General features: G+C 47.2%; 1 protein-coding gene across 1 annotated transcript; it reads right to left on the bottom strand.

The window, feature by feature from the left end:
* Nucleotides 1-1416: 1416 nt before the first annotated feature.
* Nucleotides 1417-15493, bottom strand: Il17rb (interleukin 17 receptor B). The gene is made up of 11 exons (XM_038348693.1): nt 15273-15493; nt 13533-13557; nt 12515-12655; nt 10760-10887; nt 9685-9811; nt 8447-8494; nt 7036-7181; nt 6664-6729; nt 5608-5707; nt 4324-4419; nt 1417-3523 (listed from the first exon to the last, which is right to left on the bottom strand). Exons 1-11 carry the CDS (start codon nt 15330-15332, stop codon nt 2958-2960), a joined length of 1503 nt encoding a protein of 500 aa, XP_038204621.1. The 5' UTR covers nt 15333-15493; the 3' UTR covers nt 1417-2957.
* Nucleotides 15494-15497: the final 4 nt, after the last annotated feature.

The raw sequence follows: 15497 nt of genomic DNA, 5'->3' as shown, positions 1-15497 counted from the left end.
TTACCGTGGTAGGTGTTGATTCAGAGGAAGTTGGTTTCTGGTCCAAGTTGTGACACAAGCTATATCCATCCTCTATTATCAGTACATTTGTGAAGCATTGGATAGCTATCTTGCCAAGTAGCAGCCTTCCCACACTAGGCACTACCTCCACCATCACCAAGTATCTGCTTACGAAGCTGGATGCAGGGAGTTTGCACTTCATGCATCTTGGGTTTTATTTTATCCATAAGGCATGTGTTAGAACACATGATGTAATCTTTCACATTTGCTATTTATATTGCTGCAAATTGAACCCAGAGCATTATATATCATACACAAATTCTCTGCCACTAAGCCACAACCCCAAGACATGACTTTTGAGGAGAATATGCAATTACCAGCTTTCCTGAGACACCCTTCAGCCTGGAACTCACAGCTCTGCCCATGTGTCCCTCTGGAGCATTGTGATTTAAAATGTGTGCCACAAGCTGGAGAGAGAGCTCGGTGTTCAAGAACATTCACTTCTCTTTCAGAAGACCCTAGTTCAGTTCCCAGCACCCCCGTGGCAGCTCACAACCGTCTGTAACTCCAGATCTAAGGGATCTGATGCCCTTGGCCTCTTCCGAGTGGATGCATGTACTCACATGTACACACCCACATGCAGATACACACACCTACCATAATTAAAAATACATTTTTCAAAAGTGGCACTATACCTGACTAGACACAAACTTGCTTTTGTTTTTAAACAAGGTCTCTCAATTATGTAGCTCTGACTGTTCTGGAACTATATAGACCAGACTGACCTTGAACTCAAATTTCTCTGCCATTAAAGGCATGTGCCACTGTTAGGCTCAAGTTTCTGGTGCCCAGATAAATTCATGGAGCCAGATTTCCCTTGCAAACTGCATGAGGGTTTTTAATATACAAATTCAAGTTTGGACCAGCACCTTTCCAGCACCCCAGCATGGTGGGTGCAGAAAGTGTGGCAGGGAGCCCCGAGAGGGTAGAACCTTTAAAGGGGAAATGCTGTAGTCACGGGAGTTCATGGCATGACTTCTTGGGACTGGGGAAGGAGGGTTTAGGGTAAGGTAATTTCTAAAACCATTGGTCAGTTTTGGGTGTGAAAACCTAACAAAGAGCCATTAATAACTGACAAGATCCTATGAACATCTGGATCTCATTAAATTTTATGGCCCTTCTCCCTATCTTCTTAATTGCCCATTTTTTAAGTTATCTGTCCAAATTTCTTCTATGGCAGCACATTTCTAGAGCTGAGATCGCCTCCCCTGCCCCACCTCCGCCGCCACCCCCGGTCATTATATGACTTAAGATGAAGCCCCTTCTTTAAAACAAAGCTTGCAAAGTCAGGTCCTCACACCACCATGCCCAGCCTCCAGTTACAAACATTTTTACAGTCAACTACCTAAAACTGGATAACATTACAAAACAGTTTTATTATGGTATATGAAGCCTTACTAGACAAATACATATGCTATTATAGATCCATTTCTGTGGTTTCTACATTAAGAAAAAGCTGCTTCAAGAAAGTCAAGAGCTAGAAGACTCAAGATGTTACAGATCTGTGCACTGTTATTGCTTGTTCTGGGTTTGGGGGATTTTTTAATAATAAGATTTATTTATATTAGGGGGTGTAGAGAGCTAGCTCAGCAGTGGAGAGCATTTGTTCGTGCAGAGGACCCTGGTTTGATTCCCAGCACCCACACAGTGGCTCATACCTGTCCATAGCTGTAGGTCTAGGTGACCCCGTCACCTTCTCCTGACCTCAGGCACCAAGCATGCACAGGGCACACAGATAATGCAAGCAAAACACTGGTAGTGTGTGCATATAATAATCTTTTTAATGTATATAGAGTGCCCTTAGAAGCTAGAAAATGGTGTCAGATCCCTCTGGAATTGGAGTTAAGATGACAGTGAGCTAACACGTGGGTGCTGGGAACTGAACCCAGGACCTCAGGAAAAGCAGTCAGTGCTCTAAACCTCTGAGCTACCTCTCCAGCCCTTGGTGGTTTTTTAAAGTAATAGATTATAAAAGGATACTATTACTTCCAGAGAGCTAATTTCAGTGAATTAGTTTTGACTTGAATAGGAAATGTGCACTGACCATGAACTCTGGGAACTAGAACAGTGGATGGTAACTGGGCAAAAGCAGCCACTGGGTTTATGTGTAATGTTTTTGTTTGTCTCGGACAATCTCGCTACTTATCTCTGACTGACCTTGAGTTCATTAGTTTTCCACTGGGATTAAAGTGTGTGCTGCCACACCTGGCTGGCGAAGTATTTTTCTATTTCCTGAAGGGGACTGGCATTCATTTGAATGGCAAGCCATTTCTCTAACCTGTACAGTAGCCTTGGTTCAGTTCCTAGCACTTCTCCGACAAAAATAAAGGTTGCTGGTCTAGGAGTTTGACAAGGGAAAGTACTATAAAGATAGCAGACAGTACAGTGGGCTGTCTGGTCAGACAAGATGTGTCCAGCTTGTGTGTGTAATAGACCTCTTAGGAAGCTGCTGAATTAGTGAGCACTTCTTAAATGGACTATTCATTAATACATTAAAATATTACAGGGCTGAACAGTCCCGTGTGCAGCACAGGACATGGGCAGTGCACGACTGGACACCTGACTGGGAAATGCCTTATTACTTTATTGCCAGAATGCTTAGTTTTCAGGGATAATCATTATTGGGGTTTGGGGATAAATGTGACTGAGCTTTTGTAAATTTAGCTTCCATTCGTTAATGTCTGTAACTGTATTGTGTGCCTAAGACCTGCTGGTGACAAGCCTCGGGCATGTTTGCTTGCGCAAGCTCTGACTGCAGACTCCGGGTCTAAAGCAAGTTCTGTGATGTAGTACTCCCTACACACAGCCTGTACAGGAAGCCTCTGGGCCATCGCAAAGCTTTTTGTCCCTGGAACTGAAAGAGCAGGAGGACTTCAGGGTTTCCTCTCCTGCACAGACTACAACGGGGAGCAGCTGCCACTGCAGGCTTGTGACCGTTTCTTCACTGGCACGTTTTGTGTTGCTTTGAGGAGTTCTGTATGAAAGGCGGTGGCGTCCTTCATGAGACGATACTGGGGGCAGACACTCAGAGCGTTATAGTCGCCCTTGATGTCAGCTCCTCCAAGATAGACCACCATGTATTTGTGCAAATGCGCCTGGGTGCTGAAATCACTACAGAAGAGGTTAAAGGCCAGAGGGAAGAGGTCCTGAGCTTTCTCGCTGGCGCTGCCCATGTTTGGGCCGCAGGCACTGCTGCAGAGACCGTGGGCTTCGCTGGAAAGAAGGAAGACCACCTTGTCTGCCGCCTGCTTCTGCGCGCTGAGCCACTGCACTGGGCCCATCTCAGCTATTCTCTTCCTCTGCCACTTTTCAAGGATGACCTCGCTTCTGCAGTGGTTCTGAAGGAAGTCGGTGAAGCGGCAGACCGTGTGATGGAAACATACCTCAGACGGGTAAACCACCAGGACCTTAATGAGGGGCAGGAGCATGCTGGCGGCAGGGAAGGATGTCTCCATGCTCCTGCCTGTGGGGAGAGCTTTGTTAGTTACCAGCAAATAGCAAGCCTCTACAGTAGTCTAAACCATCACTGAGAAATGTCAGCCAGGGTGGCGATCTGTTCCTGCCAGGGGAACAATAGCCCTGATAGTCCTTTGGAACACCTAAAAACTGATTCTTAAATCTTCACAGCTTTCTAAGCCCCTATTAGTAAGTCAGCCACCATAGTCTAGCTCCGTTTTCAGATCAGCTCAGAGCAGCCGTTTAGGCTTGAGGGCACCAGTTTGAAGCCAACTGTTAAAAATTTCTGTACTTCGACACAGATGTGACCGCTTACATGTCACATCAGGAGTTGGGTCAACTCTGTGGTCTATTTTCTACCTGCAGGTGGCAGAGTTCCTTTATTTTGCTATAAAGTTAAGCCCCACACTGTGCTATGCAACAAGACTTAGGTCCAAAGCTACTGTAGCCCTGTAGCTAACAGCGCCAGCAGCATCTTCTAGTGCACGGATTCCTGAGGTGAAATTTCGTTCATGTGGCTTTCTTACCTTAAAGCACAGAGTTAATCTTCTGCCAAAACACAGGAGGGACTCACAGTACTCTTAAGACCTTCTTTTTGGCTCTTTGAGACAGGTTCTCGCTTAGCTTAAGCTGCCCTGGAACAGCAACTAATGGGGCTGTCCTTGAACTTCTGATCCCACTTCCTTCCCCCCCCCCCCCCCAAGGGCAGAGACTGCAAGGTTTCTGCCGCCATGTCTAGCTAGATTCCCTTCTCTGTCCAGGCAGGTGGGGAGGATCTCAGGGTATCTTCAGAGTGACCGCCCTTACCTTGCCTCCGAGTTAGGTAGATCCCAACTGCCAGCACCCATGTAGCCACCAGCAGCACCAAGATGAGGGGCACCCAGCCTTCCAGCATGCTTCTGTCTGCAGGAAACAGCTTGGTCACTTTTAGCAAGCAAAGCTGCACTTGGCCTCTACTTGTACATGGATTTTTTTTTTACTCTTCTTGGTAGGGGTTTAGACCTTTTCTAACCAAGGGCTAGAAGATCTTTGGGGGGGGGGGGTTCTGATTAAGGGTTCTTTCCTAGGATTCAGGTCTCTTTCAAAAAATGTATTGCTGTGTGCTAGAAAGACGGCTCGGCCACTAAAGGCTCAGCTCACAACCAACAGCTGAAAGTATTACTGTGATGTGTGTGAATGCAGGCCCACAATGCCAGAGTGTGTGTGAAGGTCAGAGGACAACAAGGGGTCATTTCTTCTGTCCTTTCACGATGGCTTCCAGGGCTTAAACCCAGGTTGTAAGACCTTCCTAGCAAGCGATTCTACCCACTGAGTGATCTCACCAGCCCTCTCCTCCCCAGAGTCTCAACAGGGAATTAGGGGACTTTCTCCAAACTCCTTTTCACTGTGGCAACCAGGGTTTGAATGATGGCTTTTGTTGTCTGGAGAATCTTTGTTCCTCAGGAAGAACTTACAAACATAATGTACACACAGCAGTGTGCCCACATAGAAGTCAGGGCCTGGGGGAATAGCTATCTAAAGTTTGGCTGGCTGTTTTTTGTCTTTTGTAACCCATGGGCTAGTTTCAGAACATCTGTCCATTGTTAGTAAAAAGAACTGACGCATCTTTAAATGCAGAGACATTTTCAAGAACATGCTCTCCGGCACCAGGGAGGCATGTTTTGGTGCCGGTATTCCTGATTTGTTAACCAAATAGGATTCAGAGATAACTGGAATACCCCTTGTGGACTCAGCCCTTGTTCACACCAGCCCCTCATTCCCCTTACACCAGCCCCTGCTCACACTGGCCCCTCACACTGGCCCCTCATTCCCAGTAACCCTTTTCATTGTCTGCGGCACTTCAAACAACCATCTTGCGCTCTTTTTTCCCCCTTCTGTATATCCTGCTTTTGAAAAGATACTGTGTTTGTAATTAGATCTTTTGTTCTTACTTGCTTATGAGATCTCTGGGGTAGCAGAGGTATTGTTCACGGTACACCAGCAGGGACCTCGTAGTGCTCTTCCCAGACACAGGATAATCTATTACATCTCAAAGGGGCCCTGTGTGTCCTGAGCCTCTCTGATCATCCTGTGGTAATGACTGGTACTTACTGTTGTCTGGACGGTAGGGGCCACTTGTCTCTATACAAAGCCCAACCGGTCCTCTGCGTCGGATGCAGTCAGGCTTACAGATGTGGAAATACGGTGTCAGCTGGGGAAAAGGAGAGGAAGACTACAGTGCTCACACTTCCAGCACAGCCCTTTCCCCTTTTGAAATGTTATTTTCACCTCATGGCATTGGCATCAACAGTTTTCCCCTTGTTTCCCCTTCTGTAGCCCACAGATACAGTCTGGTGACTCCGGACCAAGATACTGGCAATGCCCCAGCAATGCCCTTGAGCTTTGTTCACGTTACAGCTGCGGAGGTTTCCTTATCTGGTAGGGCGGCTATATCCTAATAAACATACAGATCTCTCCCCTGGACCACAGTAGTAAGTGTCCCAGCACTAGGGTAGGTCCACGACTTCCCGGAAGGTGCAGGTGCTGTCGTGCCAGGGTCCACTTCTTGGTCATCCTGAGCGCTTCATGTTCGAGGGAGTGGAGAATGGCTCGCGGGCACAGTCGTGGACTGTGACCCTCTGAGTACCTACCCTTCCAACTTCCTGTTTCTACCTGGGCCAGCTGAGGCTCCTAGAAGGTGAACAGCTACTCTCCTAAGTTCAGACACTGACCTGGACACTGGACAGCCTTCCAGCTTCAACCCATTCAGCTTCACTTCTGAGTTCAAACCAAGGCTTTGGGGAAATAAAATGACTGTCCCATCTCAGAATTACTCTGAGGATCTAGGACTGAAGATAGAAATAAAAGCCCTTTGGGAAGTCAACAGCCACCAACCCAAGCAAAGATACCACAACTGTAGTGTCTGCTTTCACTCTTGTAGACTAAGGAGTCCCCGACACCCAGCTTGATAGGGGATATTGGGGGGAGACTTGCCATCCTTAAAATGCATGTGGAGGGCTAGTGTGTATCAGTTGTTGAACACTCACCTAGAATTCAAGAAGTCCTAGGTTCAGCCCCTAGCATCCCATGAAGACATACAGAAAGCATCCATGGTGGAACAAACAGCTCTGTCGTGGCCCTCCCTTCATAGGCCGCTATTTAACTCACCTCGACCTCGATGCCTTCACTTTCCTTGTCCACTGAAAAGGCCACGGACCTCCGCGTCGGTTTATTCTGGTGCAGATAAGTAAGAGACAGTCAGAGCTGTAGTCACGAATGAGTAGACAGAGAGTCAGTGATGAAGCCACTTCCTAACTGAGTTCTGGTGCATCAGACTATGGGAAGAAGCCTCAAACTTCTGTCGTAGTTGGCTTTAGACTCATCATCCATAGGATGCCTACAGGGACTTGGACAACAGATAGCTCTGGGAGCTCTTGGAAGAAAACTTATTCAAAGGAGTCTAAAGTGTCTATACTTCAAGAGACTGAAGTATCTGGGGTTGGGGACGGGGTGGTAATAAGGGGGTAAAGGGGAAAGTACCTCATACACTTGAGACAACCCCAGTGGTATTTGGTTTTGTAGAATATTAACCATGTATTTTTCTCCAAGGGAATTGGTTGTAAAATTCACTTCAACCGTCGTCTCGTTCTTTTTACAAGCAGTGATATTTGGGTCCCACAGACTTCCTACAAGTTGAGAGAGAACCACATGGGTGACCAGGTAACCCCTCCCTTATCTGAGTCCCCAAGGGGGCTTTACAGAAACAAATCTAAATCCTTAGGCACACTAGGTAGAGACATGGACTCAACTATAGTATATCTTCCGACACTGTTTCTAGAATTGCAAAGCATCTGATGTCTAAGAAAGTTTAGGGAACCCCCCCCCCCCGCCGCCATGCCATTTACTTTACTAAAAATAGCTAGGAATGGAAGTTACAGATCAAAGTCTACGACTCAGTTCAATGGTCACCCTATATTTTGAGGTAAGAGAGCTAGGATCGCTGTTTTCTCCTTTCTGGGATAGAGGAGAGACGTCAGTTTAGGAGGAATGCCCCACAACATGGAGTAAGTGAACTGAAGCTCAGAGCTCAGAGGCAGGCGGTCAGTGTCACTGGATACAAAGGAAGGAAATGTCACACAGCTTACAGGAATCAGTTGTCTCGCTCATGTGACTTGCAAATAAGACCGGGCAAATTTCAAGGAACATGTCTATATAATAGCACAAGTTAGCTTCCCTGCTGATGGGACCGGTTCGGCCCCTGGCTGGGAGCTGGTTCTTGGAGTGGGTTGGAGGAGGACTCATTCTAGGTCCCGTACCTCATAACTTTAGAGCCTCAAAATTCTTTGAGAGTGCTTTCTTGGTAGGAATAAAGATCCCCTACCCCCAGCCAGTATCTCTAACCTCATTAGCGTCACAAGACTATACTGCCCCAAAGTTTATACTCACCCTTAGAAATTGGGATGAGGTACTGACTTATCCTAAAGCTGCTCCTTCACAGATCAAAGAATCTTCTGAGGATAGGAGGTAGTCTTTTGAGAAGGCCTCCAGGGCCTTACTTGGACCAACACTTGACCATGTTTGTTAATCCAAACAGAAGGTACCCAGAGCCTCCACTGACAACAGGTCGGTTGTGAGAAGAGGTGTAAAGGCTAGTGGGGCTCTCCTCCAATCACAAAGCAACTTTCCTTGAGCATGCTGTTAAGTGGGGTTTGGGATAACGTGCAGGTTTAGTCAAGGGATAGGGTGGTTTCCTGTAGCTGTTGCTGCTCTAGTAAACCTAAGAGTCTGTCCCAATCTGGATAGCTGCTTAACCCAAGGCAGCTCCTTCACTGAGTGGCTTAGACAGAGAGCTTCCATCTCTACATCTCAATTCCTTTATCTGTCTGCGGCTGAATGGGTCCCAGTTAGGAGGATCTCTAAATGGCAAAAGCAAAATGCTACATCTACTTACCTGCCTCAATGCACCGCTTTTTATATTTCATTACATTGTTTAGGCAGCCTGGGAATTTGAATGAAAGTTGTTACATTTGGGTAAAAGGTATCTCTACTATAACTATAACCCCTTTCCCAGTACACACACACACACACACACACACACACGCACGCACGCACACACACACACACACACACACACACACACACACACACACACACCACATATACTCTCTTCAGACATGAGAGAGATGTCAGGTCTAAAAAAATCATTTTACAGTTAAACAGAAAATCATTCACCCGTGGAAGCTGTAAGGAGTCTCATTTTAAGTACAGCCTTTATCAAAATGGTCACCAAAAAGTGACTTGAAAACCAAAAAGTAGGAGTTGATAATACATGTAGTTTCCGCCTCTTCCAGACACGAGGCTCTAGGTGGTAGGTACCCAGCTGCCTAGTAGGCATGATGACCCTCCCTAATTAACACACCCCAGGGAGGACACAGTGAGGAGAGTTCAATGCCTCCTGTGAGATTCATGCCCAAATCTCAGATCCCTGGCCTACATATGAAACAAACATCAGACAAATTCAAATTGGCAACAAACTATTGATGTTTGATGAGGTCATGGAAAACAACAACCAGAGGAGGCTGGGGTGCCATAAGGGGCTAAGTGCCTCTGGAACAGGAAGAAAATGCAATGGATAAGCAGCTGAAATCCCCAAAGCCTGGTGTTGAGTAGATAGAAATATGCCGATGCTATCTTCCTAGTTTTCATAAGTGGACTCTGGAAAGCAGATGCTGACAGCAAGAGGAACTGAGAGCGGGATGGAAACTTGGTCTATTTTTACAGCGTCTCTAAAACCATCCCCAAATAAAACTCACTTCATAAAATCCCGGTGAGCTTTGGTGCCATTAGGAAAGCTGGAAAGCGCCATATAGTAAGTGGTGTGGCACCAAAGCCACCCTGGATGGTACCAACCACAAAGGAGCCCAGTCAGGACATAACCACTGCTGTGCGTAGGACCCAGGGCAAGTGCTTGGAGAGATGGTATATCCTGCTTCCTGCCTGGCACCCAGGAACATGGTTTCCTCATGCTTACCTAACAACACTCTCCACCCTGAGTGTGGAATGATTAGCACCTTGTCCACGGATGGGGAAGCTAAGGCTTCAAAGGCTTCCCAAGACTCCACACCAAACCACATGCCACAACACAGGTGCGATAGTAAGACAGAATCACCAAAGAGTGAGGATGTTTACCTGGAGAGGTGAAGTTCACAGACAAAGAAGGGCTGTCTTCATTCATGTTCGCATTGGGGATGTTATGGGCCCCGATGAAATAGACTGTGCTCAGCTCCACGGGAAAGCCTACGTAGGAGAAGGTCCACTGCAAAGCAAAGCAGGGCAGGTGTACAGTCCAGGAGCAGTCTCTGTGTGGGGCTGTTTTCATTTGTAAATTTTTCACATTTATATAGAGTATGTATATACGCTGGGTGGGTGGGGGGTCATGTCACTGTGTGTGTGTGTATGTGTGTACACTAGTGGGGGATCATGTCACTCTGTGTGTGTGTGTACACTAGTGGGGGGTCATGTCACTGTGTGTGTGTGTGTGTATATAAAATAGTGGGAGTTCATGCCATAGTGTGTGTTTATGTGTGTGTATGCTAGTGGGGGATCATGTCACAGTGTGTGAGTATGTGTGTGTGTGTGTATGGTGTGGTGTTTGTGTGTGTGTGTATATGGTGTGGTGTTTGTGTGTGTGTATATATATATACACGCTAATGGGAGATCATGCCATAGTGTGTGTGTGTTTGTGTGTGTATGCTAGTGGGGGATCATGCTACAGTGTGTGAGTATGTGTGTGTGTACGCTACTGGAGGAATCATACCATGGGGTGTGTATGTATACACACTAGTTGGGGATCATGCCATCGTGTGTGTGCGTGCAGGTCAGGACAACTTGAAGGGTCTGTTCTTTCTACCATGTATGTCCTATGGACTGAATTCAGATTATCAGGCTTAGCAGCCCCCTTTTCATTTGTCATTTTGTCTCTATGCTCCAGCTGAAACAGGTCTCTGGCCAGTGTCTATGCAGGGAGTGGATCCAGCCCAGTTTGCTGATATAACTCAGAGTCAGAGAGGAGTGGCATTTTAGAGGAAGGATAAAACTGAAGTCTAGCTCCCCTCTGTTGGATATTGAGTCTCAAAGATGCTGGCATCCCTAGGGCAGACAAGTGGCGTGCAAACCCAGGCAGGCATCTCACTCTACACCATCAGGCTTTCTGAGGTCCATTGTTGATGCTTCCCAAGCAAGCCTTGTGCCTAAACGTGCTTACTCTGCCTCCAGAAGGTCTGGTCTGCCTTTGGAAGGGCTCTGTATAGTTGCACCTCACACAGCTGTACGATTCCGTGTTGCTTTTGCCAGTCACGCAGATCTTGGTGGCCTTCAACAGGCGGATGCTGGCTGCAGAGACAATGAAGTGGGAAGTTGTTTCATTGGCACTTACATGGCTCACATGGTATTCGATAGTGCCAAGGCTTCATCTCAGCTGGTGTGTACTGTGGTATCCAATGTTCAGATAGAGTAAATGGGGGGGGGGGGAGCTTCAGGAGTCTTGGGGGATGCACTGTCTGAACTTTCACAGCTCAGCAGCAGTAGATACAAACACAAATTCCAAAGCCCAAGAGCTCTATTCCTTCTAGGTTGGCCTGAGCTATACAAAGTACCCATGGCTAGTGATGCCATCTGCCCCATTCTAGGTCTCTTGAAGGAGATGAATTGCTTGGAGCGCTGTGCATACCCTATGCCTGTCTTTCAGTGCATGCATATAGGTTCTTCTTCCAGATGTGCCTAGGGATGGAATTAATGGGTCCTATGCACTGCATTCTTTGGTTTTAGAAGATGCTTCAGGCTTTAGCTTTGACTGCTTTTTTCTTTCTATAAAGACTGCCCAAGCATCAGCACTGTTTTAACTGCCCTAGGTCCATGCAGGCCATTCTTTCTCATGGGTCTCTTTCTCTATCTCTACCCTTTCCAAGTTTACTTTAAAGTGCATAACAACATCGACCAAAGACCTCACCCTGCTTGGTGTGGAGCCAGAGCCTACTGTAGCATCTCACAGAAGTTGTCTGGAGCCCTGCCCTGGTCTGTCTGGTCCTCACACAGAGCAAAGCTCCCCTTGGGGCATCCCTTGACATTGCTTGTGGTTACCTCTCCTACTACTCTGAAAAACATACTGATGAAGCCTGTCATTGACTCCTTTTCCCAGATAAATGAACCACTTTGAGTTTTTTGAGACAAGGTCTCACCCTGAATCCTTCTGTCCTGGAATCCAGTAAATAGCCCAGGCTGGTCTCAAACTTGCAGCAATTTCCCTGTTTTAGTCTCCCAGGTGCTAGACTCTTGACAAAACCAAGTATAACGTTGGCGAATGGAAACCACGAGCATAGGCATTAGGGTCCTAGGACTGGCTTGTCTAAGGAACTTACATGTTGCTTACTGTATAATCTGGAGGAAATGCCAGGACTTTCATGATGTCATTTGGAAGTGGATAATTAGCCGAAGCCAGAGCTTTTCCTAAACTAGGGGACCCGTCTGTTCCACGAAGTGTGACTGCAGAGTGTCGTTGCTCCTCCGCAGTGACCTTGCACATTTTACAACAGGCAGAGGGCAAGAACCCCCCCACCCACTTGCTGCTTGTGCTTCCTTTCAATTACTTCCAAGCCAGAGCAGCCCCCAAATTCCCATCCTGGCTACAAACCTCTAGCTTAGCTTTGTTCTTCTATGTGCTATCATAGGCATGATTACAGATACAACTAGATAGCTCTTTGGAGTCTGGCTGCTTGGGACATCCATATCGTCACATACACAGAAAGGATCCTCATTGTTGAGTTTCATAGTTTCCACTCTGTGGTTCCTTTAGGCCCTTGGTCACCTGGATGCTGTTATGAACAACAGTGTTACTGTACACATTCTATGATATGGCTTTTGGTGTATGCACATCTGTGCTCTGTGCCTAGAAGTAGAATTAATGTGTCCTATATCCTTCACGTTTCGGGCTTAGTAGATGCTTTGACTGATGCAGACTTACCATCTGCCCGGAGTATCCAGCTTATGTTCATCAAAATTGAAAAATCCTCTTTTGTAGCCCCTTTTTGAACAAGTTCCACTTGGAGGCTCCTCAAGTCTCCTGGGGTGAGATTGTGTCGCACCATCCACTCTGGAGATGGCCCTGGGGAAAGGCAAGAACACTTCCAATGACACTCCCATTTCAGGCGCAGTCAGAAGCTGTTTCCTCCAACCCACTTCTGCTAAGGAAAGCCAGGCTTCTTCTGGATGCTGGCTATTTTATACACCTAAATAATTTCTCTCAGCCTCGTGGTCTTAAACTCCAAGGCACTTGGGGTGTTCCAGGTGCATGTGTGTGCATGTACGATTAACGACAATCATGCTTTCTCCATGCCTCAGTCCTGGACTCCAGTCAGCGAGCCCTCACCATAACCATTTCTTTTTTTTTTTATTTTTATTTTTTGGTTTTTCGAGACAGGGTTTCTCTGCAGCTTTAGAGCTGTCCTGGAGCTAGCTCTTGTAGACCAGGCTGGTCTCGAACTCACAGAGATCCGTCTGCCTCTGCCTCCCGAGTGCTGGGATTAAAGGCGTGTGCCACCACCACCTAGCCCTCACCATAACCATTTCTAAACTGCTCACCTCCCCTCCTGCTCACTCTCTCTATTCACATTCCTTGGACAAAACCTACTCAATCTTCAAAGTACCATGTTAGGTACCCATGTATAAAAAACTTGCTTCCTAGTCCCAACAATCAATGGTATGGCCCCTCCCAGCACAATCAGTGTCCCTCTGTGGAATGACAGTATTGCTTCCCACTCAGCCTGGTGAGTTCCACTCTACCTGTGTGCTAATTTACTGGGAGGCCAGCCCATCTCAAACGCATCCTTACTCCCCAAATTCTGCCTTGAAAACCTACTCCCATTAGCTAACAAGGCAATGTATTATCACCATGTGCCTGGTCTACCAGAACCCTCCTCCTGACTCAGACCTTCTTACTGTCCACCTGGGCTTCCAAATACCCATTCTTCTAGTGCACTTACCAGGCTCAGAGCCACACTGAATAGTCTGCAGGAAAGAGAGAAACCAAATGTCATGTCAAAGCCAGCAAACCACAATGCTTATTTTACCAAATTAGGCAAAACACTATCTTTTTCCTTAGATGCATGCACAAGTGACAACTTTTTCAAAGAACAGTGAGCTGGGACTTGGAGCGATGGCTCAACAGTTAACACAGCACACTGTTCTTGCAGAGGACCTGTGTTTACGGTCCAGCCCCCGCGTCGGACAACTCGCAACTGCCTATAACTCCAGCTCCAGAAGTCAATGCATTTGGTTTCTGAGGACATGTTCACAGGCATGTGTGCATGTGAGTGTGCGTATGCACATACATGCACACATGTGCACATACATGCACACATGCATTCACACACACATACACACACACAAACACACCTCCCCTGCCTCAGATTACTGATGGCCATTGTGAGGCACCTTGACTATCTAATGTTTTCAGGACAGTGTAACATTTATTGATTTTTCCAAGTTAACATTTGACTATACAAAGAGGAGAAGAAAGCAGGCAGCAATGGATGCAGTCCACTGTACCTTCCCCCAGGTTCGTATCATGCTTCTTTTTTGATCTAGGATTCATCACATCTTCCTAAAACAGCTTCCAAAAAAGTGAAACTCATCAAAGCCTAAGAAAGGCCAGTACTAAATAAATCCCTTGAAGTTTACAAAAGAAGCATAATGAATAGTATGGTTCGGGCCTGAAACATTTATTCCAGTTGTTAGTCTTCAGCGGCAAGATGCAACGTGACCAACCCAAAGGGCTCCAGGACCCCAGCTTCCTTATTTCCAAAAAACCTTGTGAGGGCAGAAAACAAAGGTTTTGGTGGGACAAATTTGGTTTGGGTGAAGTCATCCATGGTCTTTTGCTTTGTGACATTCTTTTTAAACAAATGAGCCACTAAGATCTAGTTGACCGGTAGTGAGACAAGGTACAGCGAAAAGGAAAGCACCAGCACGAACCCTCACAAAATTCATTCGGTAGTCCTCACAGCAAATACTCCCAGGGACAATTTTTTTTTTTTTGGCACAGAGAGGGCAAACACAGCAGCTGGTGGCTTGGCGACACCATATACTAGCTTGGACTTTCCCAGTCATCAGGGATACCGAGCGCCGTGTGAACCTGGCAAGGATTGCATCTAATGCCTTTCTGAGGAGGAGCTTTTTCCTCTGGAACGTCCAGAAAGATTCCTTCGTTCTTGGGCACCAGAGAAGGAAGGAATGCTGCCTTCAGGAATCTACGTGGTCCAAGACCAATAGGAAAAGCAAGCAAGCAGACAGGTGCACTGTGTTCTGGTGATCCAGTCGGTGGGCAGAGCAGATGCGAGGGATTCTGTCTGGTCACCCTGAAGCAGGAGGCGAGGCGTACCACCTGTGTGAGTTGAGTAGCACCCTTTTTTTAAGGAGACCGCTAAGACTAGATGAGCCCAAATGCCGAGGATGGCATCTGCGACACAGTTAAAGTTCATGTCTCCAGCAAGCAGTCTAACAGCAGATGCCTTCCAGGCTGGGAATAGAAGGATGATGGAGGTGCAAAGCCCATTGTGGTTATCTCAGGGGTGCCAATCTGGTCCATGGACAATTTCCTAGAAATTTGGGCTGGCGGGTCAGGGTTCAGCTAAAAGGATGGGAAACCAAAAAAAAAAAAAAAAAAAAAAAAAAAAGACGCTCACACGAGAGGCGGGGGGTGGGGGGGTGGGGGGTATGCTTACCGGCTCTCCGGGCAGGACGCTCCTGTACATTGCTACCAGGCTCAGCAACACCAGCAACATGACCCAGCCACCGCCCACCACCACGCGGAGCTGGCGCGGGCGAGCCACCGTCCTCTTATCCAGGTGCCCGCCTGGGGCAGTTCTCTCCGGGCTCCGCCTCCTACAACGCCGCCCTGCCCTAGCCGGGGCGGGCGCTGGCCTGGTCCCAGGACCGTCAAGTAGCGG

Source organism: Arvicola amphibius, chromosome 12 (genome assembly GCF_903992535.2).
Source record: "Arvicola amphibius chromosome 12, mArvAmp1.2, whole genome shotgun sequence".
Classification (NCBI taxonomy): domain Eukaryota; kingdom Metazoa; phylum Chordata; class Mammalia; order Rodentia; family Cricetidae; genus Arvicola; species Arvicola amphibius.
Note: the sequence above shows the minus strand (reverse complement) of the source record. Positions and strands in the feature narration are given on the sequence as shown.

Excerpts from the sequence above, each read along its gene's own strand:
- Il17rb (XM_038348693.1), bottom strand. The coding sequence starts at position 15,332 with ATGTTGCTGGTGTTGCTGAGCCTGGTAGCAATGTACAGGAGCGTCCTG. Across the intron at positions 9,812-10,759 it reads CCAGACCTTCTGGAGGCAGA|TGGACCTTCTCCTACGTAGG; the intron begins GTAAGCACGTTT and ends TTTGCTTTGCAG. Across the intron at positions 8,495-9,684 it reads TGTGAACTTCACCTCTCCAG|GCTGCCTAAACAATGTAATG; the intron begins GTAAACATCCTC and ends TCAAATTCCCAG.